Source organism: Chelonoidis abingdonii, chromosome 1 (assembly GCF_003597395.2).
Source record: "Chelonoidis abingdonii isolate Lonesome George chromosome 1, CheloAbing_2.0, whole genome shotgun sequence".
Classification (NCBI taxonomy): domain Eukaryota; kingdom Metazoa; phylum Chordata; order Testudines; family Testudinidae; genus Chelonoidis; species Chelonoidis abingdonii.
This window is the reverse complement of record NC_133769.1, coordinates 117,811,016-117,833,838: the sequence shown is the minus strand read 5'-3', so window position 1 is coordinate 117,833,838 and position 22,823 is coordinate 117,811,016. Positions and strand designations below refer to the sequence as shown.

Genomic DNA, 22,823 nt, shown 5'->3' with positions numbered 1-22,823 from the left:
AAAGGGGACGCAGAGTGCAACCAAGCTGCCAATCCTCTCTACAGCCTATATGTCAGAATAGTGATAATAAGTAAAAAAGGCGGTTATTAGTCCTTTGAGTGTCTGTAAGCCTTCCAGGACTCAGAGAGAACAAAGCAAACCCCCAAAACCCACAAACAAAGGCTTCCCTCCACCGAGATTTGAAAGTATCTTGTTTCCTGATTGGTCTTCTGGTCAGGTGTTGCAGGTCACTGTTTGTTAACCCTTTACAGATGAAAGAGACATTAACCCTTAGCTATCTGTTTATGACATCTCCCAAGTCCCATATAAGCACTGATAAGACCCAATCTCCCTTGGCTTGTGAGAGTTGACAAGAACTCAGCTCGAGGTGGCAGGTATGCATGGCACATATACAGTTATCATTGATGTACATACACATATTGGCAAGTTTTCAAAGCGTGGCTTCCATTTTTCACAGCTTGTGGGTGCAAATAACCACAGGCACATTTTTGCATGGGTGATCATTTGCTAGTGCAGCTGAAATAACTTAGACAACTACAAGCGCCTGATGGCACCAGCAAATCAGTTACTTATGCATAGAGGTGTAAATTAACTGCATTATGCACCAGTTATTTCCACAGGTCCAACTGAAGGGAAGAAAGGGGAGGCATAGAAAAGGATAGATGAATATCAGGACCACCCTTTAGATGCATCTCTCCTAGTAACTAGAATGCCCAGCTAATGTAATTGATTCATGACTTTCCTAGTGAATCTTTTATTCAGTGAGGATTTTCTCCTTTCCTTCGCCCAGAAGTACAAAGATGTGGAGCCGACTCTGAAGATCAAGGAGGTGGATGGCTTGGAGCTGGTGAAGAAGTTCTCAGAGGAGATGGAGAGCATGCTGCGCAGAAAAGTAGAAGCTGTTGAGGTACAAACTTGAGAACTTTATGGGGAAATCCCCTTCTTCCAACCACAAAGCTTAGAGACACTGAAGGCCAATTTTTAAAGGTATTTAGGCACCTAATGATGTAGATAAGATCCTAGTGGGAGTTACAAATCACCTAGGCACCTAACTTTCATTGAAATCAATGGGACTCAGGTACCTATGTGCTTTTGAAAATCCCACTAGGTGCTTGTCTGCATCTTTAGGATCCTAAATACCTCCTGATTTCCTTGCAACTGCTAAGCTATGCAGGTATAACAACAGCTGGTGCCTCTTGACTCCATCTGTTATTACGTAGCCAGTAGCAGAAAGATAATGGCAAACAGAGAATAGTGGCTTCTACCTTAGCCAGGGGTGAAAAATAAAACAAGTGACTTGGCTAGCTTCAAAATAAATACGAGATAATGACAGGTTTCAGAGTAGCAGCCGGATTAGTCTGTATCCGCAAAAAGAACAGCAGTACTTGTGGCACCTTAGAGACTAACACATTTATTTGAGCATAAGCTTTCATGGGCTACAGCTCACTTCATCAGATGCATAGAATGGAACCTATAAGAAGAGTGTATATATACATACAGAGAAGATGCCATACCAGCTCTAAGAGGCTAATTAATTAAGATGACCTGTTATCAGCAGGAAAAAAACTTTTGTAGTGATAATCAAGGTGGTCAATTACAGACAGTTGACAAGAGGTGTAAGGATAGTTATCATAAGGAAGTAGATTCAAGTAGTGTAATGACTCAGCTTGATCTTTTTATGAGATAATGAACATTCATTCAACGGATCCAGGGCTAACTCTCCAGAAAGTGAGACCCCTGCCCTGTGCAGTGAACACTGACTATTGAAGAGAGACAGCCTGTTTGAACAACATGTGGCCCAATGTGGCATACTGTGACTATTGTCGCTGAGCAATAGCCGTGGACTGTGAATTTGACTCTTGCAGCTGCTTGAGAATGTGTATTGTGCGCATTAGTTGCTCTTTGATTGGGTGAAGTTCTTTGACCTGTGTTATGTAGGGAAGTCAGGCTAGAATCTTGATCATAATGGTCCCTTCTAGTCTTAACATCTATGAATCCGTTGTGTGCCAGTGTATTCACCCTAATTTTAAAAGTGCAGATCCATAGTCACAGAGTCCTGGCTCCTTAAAAACCATTTGGTGTAAAAAAAGTAAAAATGGACCAAAGTCACAATGTTTGGATCTGGATCAAAAGGAAAGTCTAGGTGTGTTCAGGTCCAGGGTTTTGGTTTGACTCATCAGAGAGCTAGAGACCTTCCATGAAGTTCAGACTCAGATTCAAACTTGGATAGCCTTATTAAGGCCCATAACACAGCTACAGCTTATTGTGCGCAGGGCCAGTGCAACTATTTAGGCGACCTAGGCGGTCACTTAGGGCACTGGGATTTGAGGGGCACCACTTTCTTTGGCAGCGACCGCAACAGCTGGATCTTCGGCCACCCCGGTCGCCAGCGGCATTTAGGCGGAGGGAGCTGGGGCAGGGGAGCGCAGAGAGGGCCACCTGCAGCAAGTAAGGGGGGGCACGCAGGGGAACTCCCCGCCCCAGCTAACCCCCACCCCACGTCCTCCCCGAGCGTGCCGTGGCTGCTTCACTTCTCCCTCCTCCCAGGCTTGCAGTGCCTAAGCTTATTGGCACTGCAAGCCTGGGAGGCGGGAGAAGTGAAGCAGAGACGGCGTGCTTGGGGTACTCGTGTTCATGCTTGTGCGCGGAGCAGGGGTGAGCTGGAGTGGGGGGCGTGCCTCAGCGTGGGGGGTGGGGAACTGCCGCAAGGGGGGCACCTCAGGGTGAGAGGGGGATCAAGGCTGGGGCAGGGGGTTGGAGCGTGGGAGGGGATCAGGGTGCAGACTTGGGTGGTGCTTACCTCAAGTAGCTCCCAGAAGCAGTCGCATGTCCCCTCTCCGGGTCCTACATGGAGGTGTAGCCAGGCGTCTTTGCACACTGCCCGGTCCACAGGCGCTTGGGGCAGGAGCAGTGTGCGAAGTCCCCTGGCTGCCCTTCCACGTGGGAGCTGGAGGTGGCACATGCTGCTGCTTCTGGGAGCTGTGCAGAGTGAGCAAGCCCCTGATGCCACTCCCTGGCTGGAGTGCCAGAGTGGGGCAAGCTCCAGACCCTGCTCCCAGTGGGAGTTGGATGGCAGGATTAAAACATCTGGAGGGCCGGATGCAGCCCCTGGGATGTAGTTTGCCCANGGGGAGGGGGTGTGCCTCAGGGCGGGGGCACAGGAGGGGGGCGCAAGGTGGAAGTTTCACCTAGGGCACAAAACATCCTTGCACCGGCCCTGATTGTGCAGTGTTGTAAATGTGGCTGTGTTTGAGCAGGATTCCATCTTAATCTAAACAAATGATCGGTTGGTGCCCTGAAACACGAGATTTGATAATGCAGGTGATTATTTTAGCTTCCATAGCTGGCAAAGTTTACAAATGGTCATAACATTTCCCGGCCCTTTTAAAAATCCGGTCATCACTCAGTTTGTCTCAGTTCCCTTTATGTTGGTGATAGGCTGAATCTGGACTGGTTCTGGATTGTCTTTTTCACCAGGCTCCAGTTAAAGTGGAATGAAAACTTCTGTTGTTCTTCTAAATAGAAGTGTCTCTCTATGAATATGCTCAGTGCCACCTACTCATTGTTTGGGGGGGACAAAGTCTTAGGAATGAGTAGCTGTGAGTACATTCCCCAGAGCTGAAACTTGCTGCACAGAACTTTAGTTCCTTTATTGGATGCAGGAGAATTTGTAACCTCCTGTAGCTTCCTCTGCTGTGCTGAACTAGATCTGAAGTCCGAGTCACTGGGTTTTTCAATATTTTGTGAACATTTCATGCTTCTGAAAAGACTTGTCCGATGTTTCCCACTCATCCTCCCTCTGTATGTGTTTGCATTAGAGGCTGGTGGAAGCAGCGGAAGATGCAGATCTGAAACATGAATTCAACTCCTCTCTGGTGGTACGTTCATATCCTTCAATGACAAAGCCCGGGTTCATGTGACAGGGAGCCTCGAAGGAACTGGCCAATAGCCAGGCATGGTCTGCCAATTCCAGCAGTGCCCAGTTATCTAACCATCCCATTCCTAGACATGTTGGGAATTTCCTTGCCTTCAGAGCACCTAGTAGCACATTAATAACTCACTCCTGTCTCATTAGGAGTCATCCTAATTAAATAAGTGACTCCCATGACAGGTCCAGGGCATGATGGCAGCTCCTCACCCTGCCACAGTGGTAGTAAACTCATGCTGAAGAGCACCCTTCAGATTCTTGCTGCACATGTTGGTGGCAGCTGGGGATATTGCAGAAAGAAGGGTGCTGACTCCTTCCACTCCAGACTCTCTGGCACCCCCAGCTGTAGCTAACTCATGGGATGCCCTTAAAGGTGATCTCCAAAGGAAGATCTCCTGAGAGAAAGGGATGCTTTGTGATCAGCAGGAGAGGAAGTGGAGTTTTAACAGGGGGAATAACAGGGACTCTGAATGTTGGATAAGTGGAAACTCTCCATTTCCTCTTGGATTGGTATATTCCACTGTAAACCTCACTTCTTGTCATTTGGCTATAAAAGGCTGGTGGGGCTGGTGAGTTGATCTGATCACAGACTGGCAATGGTTTGAGCATTGGCCTGCTAAACCCAGGGTTGTGAGTTCAATTTCTGAGGAGGCCATTTAAGAATCTGGGGCAATAATCTGTCTAGGGATTGATCCTGCTTTGAGCAGGGGGTTGGACTAGATGATCTCCTGAGGTCCCTTTCAACCCTGATAGTCTATGATTCTATGACTACCGGGTAAGAGTGTTGAACTGACCATTATCAGCACTACTGGAGCTACTTGAACACATCTGTCAAAGAGCGTGGGGTGAAGGATTAAAGATCAAGGCTATATCTACACTGCACGCTTCTTTCAGTGGAGTGTAGCTTATGTTCTCAGGTAGTCCCCCTAGCACAGGTTTAAGTAGCAGTGTAGATGGTCAGGTATGGCTTAGGCAAGGTGTACAGACATGCCTGAAAGGTATGGCATGTACCCAAGAACATGGCTCTTTACTTGCTCAAGCCATGCCTTCCCATATGCACTGCTGTTTTTAGCTGCAGGAAAAGGCTACAGCAGTGAGGAAAATCTCTGGCAGCAGGGAGGCAGCAGGGAAAGGCTCTGACAGTGGGGAAAGGCTCTAGAAGCTCCCTGCTTCTGGAGCCTTTCCCCACCGCAGGGAAGGATTCTGGCAGTGGGGAAGGGCTCCAGAGGAGGGAGGCAGTGGTGAAAAGCAGGGAAAGATTTTTTTTTTCTGGCAGTACCGATGATAAATTCCCTTGCTGTCTTTCCCCTTTCCTCTGTCTCATTGCTCCTCATCAACAGTTTGATTACTACAACTCTCTCCTGATTAATGAGAAGGATGAGAATGATAATTATGTGGAGCTTGGAGACGAATTCATTCTGGAGCCAAATGAGCATTTCAATAATCTGCTGGTGAACACAACGTACAGTGTTGTGCAACTCCCAACCAATGTCTACAACAAAGGTAATGGGGATCTTACTCTCACTTCACAACCCTGTGAGGGGAACCTGGAAACTACAGTGGAATAACAACACAAATAGGAGGGCAGGAAGTGAAAGATAGAGAATAAAGGTTGTACTGTGACTTTAAGGCATTGCCCTTCTGGTGGCAGTGAGGAGCTCTGGGAGGGGACATGCCTACTGCAGCAGCGTCATTGAATTGTGCTTGGTTACTGTCCTCCCCTCCTTGTGCATCCACACATCTGCCAGTCACAATCTGGCCTTAAATCAGGAGCTGACCTATCTCTATTGGAATTGGTGAGCAAGCTCCTGAAACATGGGGCTGCATAGTCCTCACAGGCTGAGGCTCTTGACCACAATTGTTCTAAAGTTGCTGCCCTCTTCTATTGACATAACAGGCTGCCACCAGCCACTGGCTCTGTGCCTGCCAGACCATCAATCTTTCTCCTTGTAAACATTTTGGCAGGAAATGCTCCCTTACTTCTGTCTTCTCTCTTATGACTGTCTGTATGTGAGCTCAGTGAAGCTACAGGAGCAAACAGAGGCAGGTGCTGGTGATTATATCCATAGTGGTTACATGATTCCAGGGCCAATGCAGAGAGAGGTTTTTTTCTCCTAAACATTTTTAAATGAATTTCATGCTGAGCTGACAGCCCTAGGGACTATAATCTGGGGCATAAAAGATCCATGTGTTCCATAAACACCCGTTCCCTGGGAGGTCTCTGATCCAACTACTGACCATACTCAGCCCTGCTTAGCCTCTAAAACCACATGACTTCAGCTACTAAAACCAGGTCATCTATCATCATGCAAGCAGCCAAGCCTCTAACCCAGTGATACTCAGACTGAGACTTGGGAGCTGCAAGTGGCTCTTTAATGTGTCTCCTGCAGCTCTTTGCAGCACATGATATTAAAACAGTGTGATTTAATTATTAATCAATCTAAGTTATTAACCAGTCATGAAGCTTTTACTCTGTTACTAACCAACTGTATTCGGTAAAATAATATTTGTTCAGTCATTTTGCTGTGAGAATAATATATATTCAATGAAACAATGAATTCACACCACTGTGGCTCTTTTGTGTAACATTGGTCGCTAATTTGGCGCCTGAACCACTGAGGTCTGAGTGTCACTGCTCTAGCCCTTCACTTACAGACACTCATGAGTCCCAGGATTTATTTGGCCTACAGTGATTCCCTTTTAAAGCTTCGCTATCATTATTTGTTATGCTGTTAGATTTAGAAATTATATACATCCTGCAAAGTTCGAAAGCTTGAGAGGGTTTTATTGCAAAAAGAGGGTTTTGATCAAAGCCTCACTTGTCCTCTTGCTGCTGCTCCATTTTACCCTCTCTGGTGCTGGAGTAGATACCACTACAAGCAGTCTCATGTCAGCCTCAGATGTCTTATGTAAATCTTCAGATTTACATAGGTGTAAGTGAAATCGGGGTCTGGGATCAGAGATCAGGCCTTGGGGGAGACGCAGAGACAGAGGAATGGAACGAAGAAAACCAGGGGAGAGAGATCAAAACAGAGAGTAGTAGGAGAAAGATGGAGGGCTTTTAAATCTAAGGGTTTGTCTACACTGGGTAATTGCATCACGTTAAAACATAACTGTAGGAGTCCTGATAACCAGCTCGCAATGTTAAACACTCACTGTAACCAGGGACTGTCATGTTTAACATTGTTTCAGCTGGTTGGGCTACCACAGCCAGCTGGTATGATGATATAACATGACAATCCCTGTCTATACTGGGCACGACATTGTATTTAACCTTGAGTTAATTACCATAACCCCTTGGGACCCTGTTCTAACTTGATGTAGATCAGCCAAGGTAGATAAACCCCAGAAAAGGAAGGGAGATGATGTGTGACCAAGCACCATTGCTAGTGGTGACTTACATTCCAGGATTTGTTTGAACAGTGAAGACAGTTCCTCTTGCAAGATTTGTTTTAAAGCCAGTTTCAATACGGTGTTTGTCATCATGAATGGAGTGACAGTAGTGAGGAATACATGTTGTAACTGTGTTCAGACCGTGAAGAATCATTGTATGTACAGGTTTCACGCTGTCTGGGTCTTTCTCTTTGTTCTCACCACTCTCTTCTATACTGTGCTTTTCTCCCCCTGTTGCACCCTTTCTTTCTCTCTCCCTATGTTTCCTGGCTCCGCCTTTCCCCACAGACCCTGACATATTGAATGGAGTTTACATGTCAGAAGCCTTGAATCCTATTTTTGCGGACAATTTCCAAAGAGACCCAACCCTGACCTGGCAGTACTTTGGCAGCTCCACAGGATTCTTCAGACTTTACCCAGGTAAAGAGGCTCAGACATTCCTAGCCCTTTCTCTAAAAATCCGGGCAAAACATGAAACTCACCAGGGAAGGGAACACATTGACACAGAACCTATTCTGGGAAGCCTAGGGATAGGGGGATCATTGCCTTCCATTGTAGAATAGTAAGTATAGATTACATATGGGTCTGGGGTTGGATTCCCCAAAAGAGAGACTTCTTGGAAATAACCAATAACCACAAGCTGCTTGAGCTAATCGAACTGGGATGGTGGGTACTAAAGGCACATTCCTATAAAAGAGTAACACTGGTGGCAATAAAAGACTCTCATTCTCTAGCCACTAACTACCATACAGGGGAGACAACACAGCCAGTGTGTTGCACCTATAACACCAAAGGTATTCTGCTTGCCTATATGTGTTTCAGTGCCATCTGCCCTGAGAAAGTGTGACAAAGCCTTTAGTGCTCAATCTGGGCCACACACCTATCTCTCTGTCTACTTTTTTAAGGTTCTCAGCCATTCTGTAAGAAAAAAGATACAATATTGCCAACCTCAAGAGATCAAATATCATCAGTCAGATCCCCCAAAAATCATGAGATTGCCCTCCCCGAAAAAAAAATTTTTTTTCCCCAAAAAGATTATATTGTGGTTTTGGTCTGGCTTTTGATTGTTTTGAACTCCCCCTGCCCATCACCAGTGTGTGTGCGTGTGCATGTGTGACAGTCAGTGTTGCCCACTCTCCCATATGTATTGGGTTACAGGCTGAGGGGAGGAAGTTTAGCTCCCCTATCCTCTCTTGTGAGAATGGTTGGGCTGCTGATGAGAGGGGGAGGAGGGAAGAGCTTTTTCCTGAGCAACTCTAGTTGGTTGCTCAGCCCCAGGAGGCAGGCACATAGGGCAGGCAGCCAATCAGAGGGCTCAAATTCACTAGAGCCTGGAGCTTCTCACATCATCGCCAAACTGGCTTCAACCTCAGCCAAAATCACCTCACTCGTCAAAAAAATCACGACAGTCAGCAGCACTGCAGATATTGGAGAAAGCTGCGTACAAATGGAATAAAGATGAAAGTAAATGCACTCCCTCCCCAATTTTTAAATGTTCCTGAGAGCACCAGGCACAGCCCAGTGACATTATGCATAAAAATTAATCAACACATTCAAGGGAACGTGGGAAGGCCAGAAATTAGTTAGGAAAGTTTTGTGTGTATTTATCCAATGTGCCTGCTGCTATAACTGCTGGAGCTCTGCTGTTGGCTGTGGGAGTCACATGACCTTGTGAACTAAAATAATGAGGTCTCAGAACTAAGGATAATTGAAGGTCTGGTGCCTGCAAGGGTGGGGAGCTGAGGGCTGTTTTCCTGAGTGATTAAGCCACTGAGTCCTCCTTTTGCTGCTCTGTTCAGGGATAAAGTGGATGCCAGATGAGAATGGAGTCATCTCCTTCGACTGCAGGAATCGAGGCTGGTGAGAAATTAGACCCCACCATCTTTCTCTTGCACCCTTTTTCTCCTCTTCTTCTGGAACTTTGATTGACCCTTGTCCTGATTTTTGTCCCCCTCCTTCGTAGTGTGGATTACAGAGATCTGAATGGTGAGTGCACAGACGTCACAGTCCAGTGTCTCCAGTGGGGAGTCTAATCAGAGCCACTGTTGCGCGCTGCTCCTGGGAGAGAGAGGGGATAGATAAACTAGTGTTTAAGCAATCACATTGTAGCATACTGGATTAGAAAGTGTTGTCCATCCCCTTCCAGCACCCGTCCCTCCATCTTGGGGTCTAACGTCTCATATGGAATCACTGTCAGTGACTCCTTTCTCGATTCCCTCCACTTTTTGAGACTGCAGAACAATGGGATGGGACTGTTCAGAGTCCATCAGTTCCACTCTTTGAATCGGTCAGCTCAGTAGCAGGGAACACTGTTAAATAACACCAAGTTCCCTCTGTTAGCTATGTCTGAGCATATCACCTCTGCAGCACTCCCAGCCTTTGCCAGCCCAGTAAACAAGAACCCAGGTCCAACAGAGCACTACTGTTAAACAGCAGGACAGCCCCATCATAGTTATATGAGTGGTACATCCAGCATGGGATAAAGGGTACATTCCCACATCTGCCACTGCTAGGCTGCTGCTCCAGACAGACATGTTATCATGGGTCTTGAACAGGGGTAGGCAACCTATGACATGCGTAACAAAGGCAGCACACGAGCTGATTTTCAGTGGCACTCACCCTGCCCAGGTTCTGGCCACCGGTCCAGGGCCTCTGAATTTTAATTTAATTTTAAACGAAGCTTCTTAAACATTTTTAAAAACCTTATTTACTTTACATACAATAATAGTTTAGTTATATATTATAGACATAGAAAGAGACCTTCTAAAAACGTTAAAATGTATTACTGGCACACAAAACCTTAAATTAGAGTGAATAAATGAAGACTCGGCACAGCACTTCTGAAAGGTTGCCGACCCCTGGTCTAAAATCAAGAACCTGATATGGCCAATGATATGCCCAGAATTCTGCTTTCCCTGATCCTCATGTTGTACCAGCTTCTCTTCTCTCCCAATCCTGTAAAGGTACATCCAGGCAGCCACCTCGCCCAAGGACATTATAATCGTGGTGGACATCAGTGGGAGCATGAAGGGTCTGCTGATGACCATTGCCAAACACACCATCATCACCATTTTGGACACTTTGGGGGAAAATGATTTCGTCAATATTATTGCAGTAAGTGTATCCCAGTCTAAATATAAAACAGCTCACCCTGTCAATCATGCCTTCCTTTCAGCTCCACTAGCAAACCAAGCAGGGATAGCAGTAATATCACTACAACACTTAGCTCTAGAGTTAGATGGGAATGGGAAACTAAAACAAATCAGCTATGACACGTCAGTTGCAAGTACTTTGAGTGACCAGCAGGGTAGATGCTAATTCCTTATTCGCCTTGTGATTGACAGTAAAAGCTTGTTCATTCCTTTTCCTAGTTTTATTCCTTTTCTTATTGAGACAAAACTTTCGTGATAATACAAGAACTCAGTCTGCAAGTATATCATCTTGGCGAGTTACCCTTTCCTGTTTCACAGACTAAACCCAGAGGGACGGAGTCAGTACTGGGATGGGGACACTTGGTGCTTCAGGAAGTGATGGTGCTATTTTGATTTATGGCTGTCATCCCTCTGAATCAGTAATACTCCAGCCTGGTGCTAGGAGGCATTGTGCTGCTGAAGCTGCTCTTTTTCATGTGAGATGTATAAGCAAAATCCTGACTACTTGTGGTCAAGAAAGATAGCACATTTCTGAAGACTAGTGATATTAACTTGTTTATGTCCTGACTGGGATTACCATTATACACCAATCTCTGCACTGACTTCCCATAGAACAGAGTCCAGGAAAAGGTCAAGCTCCTGATTTTCAAAGTTTTCCATGGAATTAGGCCTGGATACCCAACAGACTATTTCTCCCTCTATGCAAACATGACTTCCCATAACATCATCGGAACAATAAGACAGTTGACCAGTGCAGGGGTGGCTTGTGACCACAGAAGACAGAACTTGCACAGGATCAGGACTATGGAACTCAATGCCAAAGAAAAAGAGAATGACTGTTAACCTCTTCCTTTTCAGAGCTAAATACAAACCCCAGCCCTTTTCCCAGGATTTCCTATAATTATACCCTTATTCTTATAGATTTATGGGAACAAAACACCAAAATCCTTAAGCTTGTCCCCTGCTGGTAGGGAAGGAAGTGAGAGCTCATTGTTATCTGTTTAGGTTGCTAAACTATTCCATTGATGGGAGCCATGTAGGTACCTGGATGGATAGTTGGAGAAGTGAGCAGTGTTGATTCAGGAACAGAGGGAAATCATACTAAGCCGGGAGGGTTTTATATGTTAGTTTTTTTAAAGAGATGTGTGTAATATATATCCCCTTGTGTATTGTAATCTGAGAATTTAAGTGCTGATGTAAATTAGTCTTTTGCACAGATATTAGAGTGTGGAGAAGACTGCTGGAACTCTGTTAATAACATAGCATTAACCCTACACCTAGGGGTGTGCCTGGATTTAATCTGCCAACATGCTACAATTTATTTTATGTATTATTTTAAAAGGTAGGATTTTTAAAAGTGTAATGTGTCTAGAGCACAAAATTGGCACAATAAAATTCTAAATAAAGAGCTAAATAAAACAGGGTAACTGTAAAATAGATGCTGTTTTTATCCCTATAAATGTCCTCTTATGAATCTTACTTTCAAGAGATTCCTTTTATCGCTAACCCTATTCTTTTACTTCTCTCTTTTCAGTACAACGATTATGTTCATTATGTTGAACCCTGTTTCAAGGGCATCCTGGTCCAAGCAGACAGAGATAACAGAGAGGTGAGTGCCAGACTCAGAGGTGGTGTTGGGACAGCTCTTATTGTAGTTGAATTAGTGGGACTGTGATGCTTTGGTGGGAAACTCCAAGGACAGGAAGCAACTGATGTCCCAAAAACATGTGGATTTTTATTTCTGGGATCGAGAGCCAGATTCATGGTGACACACTATCTGCTCTGCATCTCGCTGGATACGCAAAGCAGCTAGAAACTTAGTGCAGCTGGTTTACAATTGATTTGTGTCTCTGGAGCAGCACAAACTAGCCAGAGCATACCAGTCAATCTTTCCTGTCCTATCACAAGAAACAAAAGCACATAACTCTCAACTCCGTGTGCCATTTCTAAAAGCTCAGATCTTCCATTCACATCCTTGACCCTCAGAAAAGTGGGAATTCAGCCCTTTCCCAGTATATGTCTGGTCACCAATGAATGCTGCAGTCTAGGTTCCCCCTTTTGTAGGGCACTTTTTCAGTGTGCTTTACTGATAGCTGCTTTTCTAATCTGGGAGTGATGAGCAGCTGCAGCCCTAAAGTGGTCATTGTGCATCTGAATGCTGCAAGATGCACCTCCCTCCTGGCTGGGATGTATTTTTAGTTCTGATTATATCTCCTTTGTTTCTCTCACTCTCAATCTTGTGGAGGTGGCTCATACTCACATTGTCCCCATAATCTATAATTAACATTATCAGAATGTTTCTGTCCACATTTCTTACCAAACTCCCCTGTGTTTCACCCTCAGCAAAGGACAAATCTCCAAAGAGAGGTGCTGCTATTTCTGGCAGTTATTTATGAACGTGCTGTGCAGCAGCTTATACTACAGCACATATGTGAGCATGGGTGCCCCATGATAGAACTGTTGTTAGAGTAGCCTATTGACTTTCACATCTGTAGATGCTATAGTGGAAGATTGCCCAGCCATCTAGAGTAGTCATATGCCCTGAAATACAGAGATTCTTTGGCCCTATGTCACCCTTCTCTCCCCTGACCTGAGAATTCTGCCTTCCTTCTGTCCGCATCTCATATCTGCCATGTGTTTCTCACTTCATGCTAGCACTTTAAGCAGTTGGTGGATGAGCTGCAGGCAAAAGGAGTGGGGACCGTCAATAAAGCTGTGCTGGAATCCTTCAAAATCCTGAGGGAGGTAAGAGCCTTTTGTGCCAAGGGTGTTAAAGAGCATGCTCACTCCTCCTCACCCCCCACTTCTTCTGCGTGTCTCATGGCACTGTACAGCTGGCATCGTGTCAGGGGGAATTCTCCTAGTGCAGTGACATGAACATTTTCTGACAGGGCCAAAAGTTGCTGATGAGCAGCTTGGTTGTGAGTGTGACATGGATGGTGATGGTGATGATGATGAACTTGGGCACTCTGACTTTAGGGAGCTGTTTGTTTATTAATTTATTTAAAATGCTCAAACCCGTCATTGCTCCTGATGAGGCTAGTAATAAAGGGGGCATTGCCATGCCAAAGGAAAGTGGGTAGCTAATGTGGCATAGAGCCAGTTGCTATAAATAGTCACCTTTCCCCAAGGAAAAGTGACCCCATAGATCAGTGCCTTGAATCATCCATAATTATGTCCCTCGGTGCTGATGCTCAATTCATTCCATTTAATCAGAGCTTATTACTTCATATTTCAGTGCTGTGCCAATTCATCAGTGCTTGAAAATGAATGAATGATTGACTGCTAGCTAAATGACAGGAGGAGGAAGAGGGGGGACAGACTGCTACAGACTAATACGGCTTCCACTTTAAAAGGGGGGACAGATACAGCCTTTTAACAAAAAGGCTTGAAATAACATAATTAAGCCGACTGTATTCACTGGGCCAAATTCAGTTACTTGGGTAAAAATCTCTCTGTGACTTAAATGGGAGCAGAGTCAGGCCAACACTAAGTGTTGTTGAAAATTTCATCCTTATTTTCTCCTCCTATCACATCTCATATTGTCTGGGAAACTAATAGGACTTTGTTCAGATCTCATGTACACCAGTGTTAATTAGGAGTAACTCTCCTGAAGTCAGTGGAGTACATCCATGAGAGCATGCTCCAATCAGGCCTGTCGTGCTGTTGAATCCATGACAGTATCAAACAGCATATAGAAGCTCCCAGTGCTGTCTGTGATACTGAGGGATACTCTGAAGAAGCTAGTAGTGATTGTGTTTTCAATAGGTGTGAGCTGGTAGTGTTGCTAGCAAATATAATGATACTGGTGATACGATGATGCTGGTTGTAGTGACATAAAATGTCACTACAGAGATGACAATATAAATGACAAGAAGATAGCAATCATTCTGATATTGAAGGGTATTAGTGAGCAATGGTAAATGTCATTATGATTAAGGTATTAGATTGTTTTTACTTCTGGGTTTATTTTTGTGTTTAATTTCCCAAGGATCAACACAGTGACTCATATGGAAAATACCACATGTAAAATAAAACAGTGACACTCATCCAAGGTGTTCCAATCACCTACTATGCCCATGACAGTCATGCAAGATTCATTATGTTATGTGAGCAACTGGGACCTCAATAGTCGTCACACAGAAGCATGACTCAGCCTCGTTCCTTAAGGATTGCTGAAGGATATAAAAAAAAAAGTATCAAGTCCCAGTGTAACCCACTCTCCTAAGTGCACCTGCAGCCCTGGAGTACTGCTAAGGATACTGACACCCTTGGGGATGATAGAAATGATGCTAACAAGACGGTGTTATTGAGAGTAAATATGGTGGTGAGGTTAACTGTACCATGTGCTAGAGATACTGACGTATTTGGCCTGATTTTCCACTCACACCAATTTTGCACCATTGGCTAAAGTGGAACTGCTCCTGATTTACTCTATAGTGAAAGTGTGATCAAAATTCTGCCCAGGGATGGTATTGTGAGTAATGGCAGGAGCTGAGATGATAGGGTGGGGTATTAGCACTAATTGCGGTTGGAGCTGTTGTGTGAAAATGGTGATCTGGTGTTGTCATTCTGATGCTGATAATGAAGTAGTGGTAATTACAAGGTGATGCTTTATGGGAAGAGGATGATCTGGATGAGGGAAGCAGTCAAGATTTAATGCTAAAAACATTTGTTTGGAATATATCTCTAGTGATCACTTATCTAGTACATCCCTGTCTATGGTGACAAAATTACTCCTCACTAAAACCAGTCAGACCCTCTGCTGGAGTAAATTAGTGTATTGAAATTACTGATTCACAACAGCAGAGTATCTGGCTCCAAGTGTCTAATGTAGCCCTGATTATCTATAATGATAATGATTACAAATTGCCAAGGGAGGTTCTGCTCCTTAGCACAATTGTTTTTAGAATTATAGGCCCAGGTCTTCCGGCCCACTCAAGATCCACTCAATGATGGACGAGGAGTCCGGGGTTGGAGAAAAGGTGGTATTTCACCTTCGTTATAGTCCCACAATTCTGGGGCAGCTAAGGGCTACTTTGGAACAGCGTAGAACAGCTTCAGGAGAACAGTTAGCAGCTCTACACCTTTCTGGGATGTCCCTTCTTCAGCGGGAATCCTCAAGAAGTCAGTTACACCAGCTTGACAGCTTTGTACTCCCCGAGTGACATAAAGGGGCTGGAGAAAGACCTAGAATCTGGTCCATGGAGTTTTCGGTGGTATTTAAATTCAGGGCCGCCCGGGTGGGGGGGGGAAAGAGGAGCAATTTGCCCCAGGCTCCGCAAGGGCCCCCACGAGAGTTTTTCGGGGCCCCTGGAGTGGGGTCCTTCACTCACTCCGGGGGGCCCAGAAAACTCTTGTGGGGCTGGGCCCCGGAGCTTCTTCTGCTCCCGGTCTTCGCCGGCGGGGGGGTCCTTCCGCTCCGGGGCGGAAGGACCCCCCCACCGGCGAATTACCACTGAAGCGGGACCCCCACCAAAGTGTAGCCCGATCTTCGGTAGTAATTCGACGGCGAGAGGCCCTTCCATTCTGGGACCCACCGCCGAATTGCCGCCAAAGACCGGGCTGCACTTCGGCGACGGGTCCCGCTTCAGCAGTAATTTGCCGGCGGGGGGATCCCCGCAGCCGGTCTTCGGGGTACTTCGGCGACAGGTCCTGGAACGGAAGCGCCCACCACCACTGAAGACCCCAGGCTCCTGGAATCCTCTGGGTGGTCCTGTTTAAATTGTAATCCCAACTGTGTCTTAAGCTCCTGGGCCAAGATTTTCAAAACTGGCTGGTGATGTACAGTAGCCTCAATTTTTGGTGAGCCCCAGCCTCTGAAAATTGGACCCCTTTAAAGTGTTTCACATTGAGCACCCAGAAATTGAGACTAGTCACTTTTGACAGCCTTGGCCATTACTTCTTGCTGACTGAGAATAACTGATCCCTTGAAAAAAGAATGGTCTAGTGCAGTGTTTCTCAAACTGGGGTCTGCGAGGGTACTCCAGGGGGTCTGTGGGCCCCACTGATCAACTCCTTCCCCTCCCTCCCTCAGCTCCTCCCCTCCCTCCCAGAGCCTCCTGCATGCCAAGGTGCAGGAGGGAGGGGGAGCAGCAGGGTTGTGGTGCACTTGGTGGAAGGGGTGGAAAGAGACTGGGTGGGGGTAGGGCCTTGGGGGAAGGGATGGAGTGGGGGAGCTTAAGGGGGGCACAATATTTTAAATCAAAATGGGGGTCCTCATGTTGCTAAAGTTTGAGAACTGCAGGTCTCGCGAGTAGAAAAGGGTAGCTGGGTGTCAGGACTCCTCAGTTCTGTTCCTAGCACTTTCACTGACTGTGTAACCTTGGACATATCATTTGAACACTCCCTGCTTTGATTTACCCATATATAAATTGGGTACAATCATATTAACTTGCCTCACAGGGATGATGTGAGGCTTAGTTAATTAATTTTTATAAAATGTTTTGAAATCCTGGCACGTAAGGTGCTATGTAAGGGCCAGATAGTATTGCTTACCTGTGAGTAAACATTTATCTTGTCTCTCCTCAGCCTTCTGTTCTCTTCAGTTGGGTTGCCTTGCCACATTCTCTTTATCTTTCCATACAGGGCTTATTTTTCCAAGCTTTTTATCCTGTCTGTTCCTCTCTTCTGAACTGCCTCCAGTTTGTCTGTCTTCTATGAAACATGGTGCTCTAAACTGGAAGAAGCGTTCTTATTAAAGCCTACCAAGTGCCAACCAGAGCAGAATAATTACCTTGCATGTTTGACACATAATACTCCTCTTAATGCCTCCCAAGAGAGCAGTTACCTCTCTTTCATTAGTCTCACATTGTTAATTCATATTGAGTTGCTCTGCCCCTGGGGTATGCTTTCCTAGCTGGGATGCAGCCTTTGAGTTAACAGACTACAGATTCATTTTCTCTTGTTCTGTATTTGTGCCTATCACTGTTGCTTCCTATGTAAACCAATTCCTATTTCTTTTCATATGAATCTCATAGGGTCACACATATAGAGTATGTCTACACAGCAAAAATGATTCCCCTAACAGCAAGTCCCAGAGCCTGGGTCTAGAGGCTCAGGCTTGCAAGGCTTGTGCTATGGTGCTAAACATAGCTGTCAGAGTGGTAGCTTTCAGAGTAGCAGCCGTGTTTGTCTGTATCCGCAAAAAGAACAGGAGTACTTGTGGCACCTTAGAGACTAACAAATTTATTTCAGCATAAGCTTTCCTGAGCTACAGCTCACTTCTTCGGATGCACAGAATGGAACACACAGACAGGAGATATTTATACATACAGTGGTAGCTGTGTGTCTGTATCAGCAAAAACAAGGAGTAGTCCTTGTGGCACCATAGAAACTAACAAATGTATTTGGGCATAAGCTTTCATGGGCTAAAACCCACATCATCAGATGCAGGGAGTGAAAAATACAGTAGGCAGGTATAAATACACAGCACGTGAAAAGATAGGAGTTGCCTTACCAAATGGGGGGGATGGGCAATGCTAACAAGCCAATTCAATTAAGGTGGAAGTGAGTATTCTCAACAGTTGACAAGAAGGGGTGAATACCAAGGGAAGGAAAATCACTTTTGTAGTGCTAATGAGGCCAATGCAATCAAGGTGGCCCATTTCAAACAGTTAACAAGAAGGTGTGAGTCTCTGCAGAGGGAAATTAGTTTTTGTAGTGACCCATCCACTCCCAGTTTTTATTCAGGCCTAATTTGATGGTGTCCAGTTTGCAAATTAATTCCAGTTCTGCAGTTTCTCACTGGAGTTTGTTTTTGAAGTTTTTTTATTGAAGAATTGCCACTTTTAAGTCTGTTATTGAGTGTCCAGGGAGATTAAAGTGTTCTCCTACTGGTTTTTGAATGTTATAATTCTTGATATCTGATTTGTGTCCATTTATTCTTTTACGTAAAGACTGTCCGGTTTGGCCAATGTACAAGGCAGAGGGGCATTGCTGGCATATGATGGTATATATCACGTTGGTAGATGTGCAGGTGAACAAGCCCCTGATGGTGTGGCTGATGTGGTTAGGTCCTATGATGGTGTCCCTTGAATAGATATGCAAACAGAGCTGGCAACGGGGTTTGTTGCAGGGAATTGTATTTGCCTCCTTAGCACTGAATCCCCACTTAGTAAGGCAACTCCTACCTTTTCATGTGCTGTATATTTATATCTGCTTACTGTATTTTCCACTCCATGCATCTGATGAAGTGGGTTATAGCCCATGAAAGCTTATGCCCAAATAAATTCCTTAGTCTTTAAGGTGCCACAAGGACTCCTCATTGTTTTTACTGATACAGACAAACACGGCTACACCTCTGAAACCTGTCAAAGGAAATAGGGATTAAAGAAGGTTGCTTTCCTGATCTTGGAAAAGGCATAAGCTGTCCATGGAAAGCCCAGTGTAAACCTGAGTCAGTCTCTCCTCCTATTAGATCACACTCAGAACCTCCTCTCAACTTGACACCAACCTATTAAATGGGTACATGAACTCGGTCAGATTCTGAAGTGATATAAATGGGGGGGATAAGTCATATACGTGTTGGGTGTAAGTTTGCCAAAAAATGTGTGTGAGTGGCACCAAACTTGCATTTGATAATGTGTTAAAATGTGTGTAATTTACACAGATGTGGTGTTTTACAGGGAGCAAACACAGCTCCTGGTGTAGCTCTGAGGTCAAGGGGGCTTGTGCCTCCTTATGACAGAGCTGGGTGCGGAAGTGTCAAGCATGGCACAGTGTTTGTTAGTTAGTGGGGGAGGGTCTGCTGAACCTCATTACCTCCTGCCCCTTTCTGTTCCCATAGGGCCAGGGCCTCAGCAGGTGTAAAATGGTGTGGCTCCACTGAGGCGGTATTAACCTACACCTGCTAAGGATCTGATCCCTGTAGCGCAAGTTACCCTCATTGGGCCAGATGCTGATGTCATACTCATGGAAATCTGTTGCAACATCATGGCTTCAGTTAGGAGACTCCTGCTTTACACAAGCACGAGAGAGCAGAATCAGGCACCTGTGGTCTCAAACCCAGGCCTAGAGGGTTGCTAAGCAACAGCCTGACCCACCGTGCCACAGGACTGCAAGGTGAGATGAGGGAACTGTAGCTGATATCCCACCAGCAGAGGCTACCGCTGCCAACTCAGTGAGGTCAGATGACCAGCAGCAGACTGCTGATTGGGCTCTACTGGGTATAACATTTCTTGTTCCACTATTTGTCTGAGCAGCTAGTTGTTAGGCCAGTATCTGTCCAGACATCCTGAGACCAAGTCCTGGCCTCCTTACTGGGTTCCTACTTCTTGTCCTTGTTTCCTGCTGCTTTGCCTTGTTCCCTGTTCCTGCTGCCACACCTGGTTCCTAAGTTAATGACTCTGGCTTGGCCCTTGGTGTGACTTCTGACTGTGACCCTAACTCCACTCACTGCTCTGAACACTAGGGAGCTACAGGCACAGTGTTTACAAAGATGTTATGCTGGCTTTATACCAGTGTAAACTAAATCAGAATATCTTCCACTGAATGCCAAATCAATGCATGTTACCTATTCTTTGCAGTTTACACCACTGTTTATTTCATCACTGAATTTAACCCAGAAACTTTCCTGGAAGTTGCACCTGCATCTACAAGGTTGCAAACTTGCATTTGTCTGTATTAGGCCCTCTGTGTTCCATTTTTCTAGCCAATTGTGTATCTATCATATTTCTCTATTTCAGCCACATTCTCTAGTTAAATATCAAATCAGAGAATGTTAAGTAAGTTACTGAAGTAGAGGTATGCTGTGTCCACTGCATTTCATTCAGCCAGCAACCTATGATTTTTCTGATTATCTGTGTTTCCTCTGGGTGCTCACAAATTAACTGTATTATTAATTATTCTAGTAACTTACCAAATATTGAAGCTCAACTTACTGATCAGCTTTCCATCCTCCTTTGAAAACAAGTTTTTCTTCATTCTTTTGAGAACTCATTTGTTCTTTGTTAGGTTTCAAACGTTGTAGGTAGACCAGATGTACCTTATACTAGTTCTTTCACCTCTCTAGCTTTAATTCCACTGGACATTGCTGATTTGAATATGTCCAGTTTATATAGTCTTTAACCTAACCCTTGTGACTCTACCTTGAAACTTTCCCTTTCTCTCTTACCTACTTCTGCATTGTCTGTCCTGTCACTACTGTCCCTTTTAAGAGTGAAGCAAAGCGGTTAAGCATTCCAGCCAGATTCTTGCTCTCTTTTATTTGTTCTCCAGCCTTTATAAGTTGTGGACCTATACTTTCCTTACTCGTTTTCGTGCTTCTTACTATATGTATTTATACAGTTTCTTGCTCTTTTTTACATCCTTTACTAACAGTGCTTTATTTTGTGCCTTTGATTTTTGCAGGCTATGTCTTCTTATACACAGACACAATTGCCTAGTTTTTTCCATTTTTTTTATGTGGTCTTTTATTTGTCCTGCTTTTACCTTGCTTTCTTTCTCTGCTCTGCTAGCTTCCAGCTCCCCTGAGTCCCTTAGTTTCTTTCCCCAGGAGACACCTCCTACTAAGGTCTTGGTCCTGAATGCCACAGATGCAAAGTGTTGCACTTACAAATGCAAAGTAAAAAATGTTGAGCAAAACAGGGAGTGCAGGGGAATCTGATCCTGAATAAATCAGAGTATGACTGTTACTCCTGGTAAGAAGACTATGGCCAAAGAGGGAAACACATAGCTAAGTGCCTCATTTGCTTACACTTAAGCAAGCTTATATGTCTTCAAATATGCACATTCTGTGCCCTCCCCTGTCCACACGCATGTGCACACACATACACTCTCTTGGGCACATTTATGGTTACACTCAAGGGTCTTGGGACTTACTTCCACTCAGTGCAAAGGATTGCACCTAGAACTCCACCTGAATGGTGCCTGCTCATAGCCTCTGCTCACTCGCTACAACTAAGTAGTCCCCATAGCACATTGCAAAAAGACTTACAGGAGCAGACCTTAACTGTTGGTTGTAAAATCTGCCTTTTACCTCCATTATCGTTATGCTGATGATTTCACCCTCTCCTATTAATATTGTGCACAGTATCCTTAAAAGGTCTCTGGATCCCACATTACGTGTAATTTCCAGGTCTCTAATTCTTTCCTGTTGGTCATGATCAGATCTAAACTAAGCTATATTAAGTTGTCCCCTTAATAATTCAAGGAAATGTTGGATGATCTTGGTTTTGCTGTATTAATGTAAGAGACATCTAAGTACCGGTACTTAAAGTCCACCATTGCTTCTCATCTGGACACACTTGAAATCTGTTCAAGGTGTAGCTCATCCCTTCCTTCTTCCTAATACAATGGGACTGTATAGCAGACCTCAGTCTTGATTTCCCCTATGTTCTAACATAACTCAATGACTTCTAACATTTTTATCTCTTAACTTCCATCTGCACCAAGAGCATCATCATTCGTGATGCATGGCTCCATTCCAGACCTCCACCTTAAGCTTTTTTCCTGATAGGTATCTCTCATGCCTCCTGCCTTTTAGGAACCTGACCATCATTCAGGTGGACTCTGGAGATGCTTTTTCCATGGTGGCCTGCAGGTGTGAAGCTCCAGATCCCTGGACACCCATCTCAATATCCACTTCCTCATTTTCAAGCAACACCGGAAAACCTCGGGCTATGTGGGCTATGTGGAGGGAGGCAGAGGAGCTGGGTCTGCTATGCTTGTTTAAAAACTAAGCAAAGACCTCCACATGTGGTCCAATAATAATAATAATAATTAATATTTATAAACCATCCTTCTCACTTCTGCTGAGACCTTCGGGGTTCTGCATACTGGATCACAGTAAATAAATATAACAACTACTTTATAAAAACACCACATGAGTAAAGGGGTTATTGCATAGGTGAAGAGGAAAAGAGTTCTACACATGAAATTCTACAGTGGTCAAGTAGAGGCTGTCCAATCCTCTCTCATCGTGGTAGAATAACCAATACTTTGGTGGTGTTGGGGTGCTGATGAGGGAGATGGAAGAGATGGTGGCTTTGAGCTTTGGTGGTGGTATAAAATGGTGGTGATGTGATAGTAGCAGTGGTTATGATGAAAGTAATAATGATGAGGTCAATGACAGTAATGGCATCATCACAATGGTGTTGGCACTGAGGAAAGCAACGTTGTGGAAGATGTTATTGAGGCAGATGATGTTGGTTGTGAAAGGTGACAGGGCCAGAAAGAGTTAATTAACTCACCTCACCGACTGACCTGACCCATGGGTGAACCTTAAGAACTGGTTAGGAAGATATGTAAACGAATAGAGCTTTGAAATGCAAGTCTGCATTGTTAGAGGTAGAAGGGTAGATGTTTGCTCAGCTCTTGGGATGCCAGCAAACAAGTCTTGTCTATTGCTA

At 44.8% G+C, this 22,823-nt stretch overlaps 1 protein-coding gene across 1 annotated transcript in view; it reads left to right on the top strand.

Moving 5' to 3' along the window:
• Positions 1 to 22,823, top strand: part of CACNA2D4 (calcium voltage-gated channel auxiliary subunit alpha2delta 4) — a 168,329-nt gene that overhangs the window by 12,212 nt on the left and 133,294 nt on the right. Inside the window, exons 3-10 of the mRNA XM_032796736.2 lie at positions 791 to 907; positions 3,819 to 3,878; positions 5,269 to 5,431; positions 7,610 to 7,741; positions 9,121 to 9,181; positions 10,285 to 10,435; positions 12,008 to 12,082; positions 13,129 to 13,218. Of these exons, the coding sequence (XP_032652627.1) occupies positions 791 to 907; positions 3,819 to 3,878; positions 5,269 to 5,431; positions 7,610 to 7,741; positions 9,121 to 9,181; positions 10,285 to 10,435; positions 12,008 to 12,082; positions 13,129 to 13,218 (849 nt within the window). The remainder of the gene's footprint in view (positions 1 to 790; positions 908 to 3,818; positions 3,879 to 5,268; positions 5,432 to 7,609; positions 7,742 to 9,120; positions 9,182 to 10,284; positions 10,436 to 12,007; positions 12,083 to 13,128; positions 13,219 to 22,823) is intronic.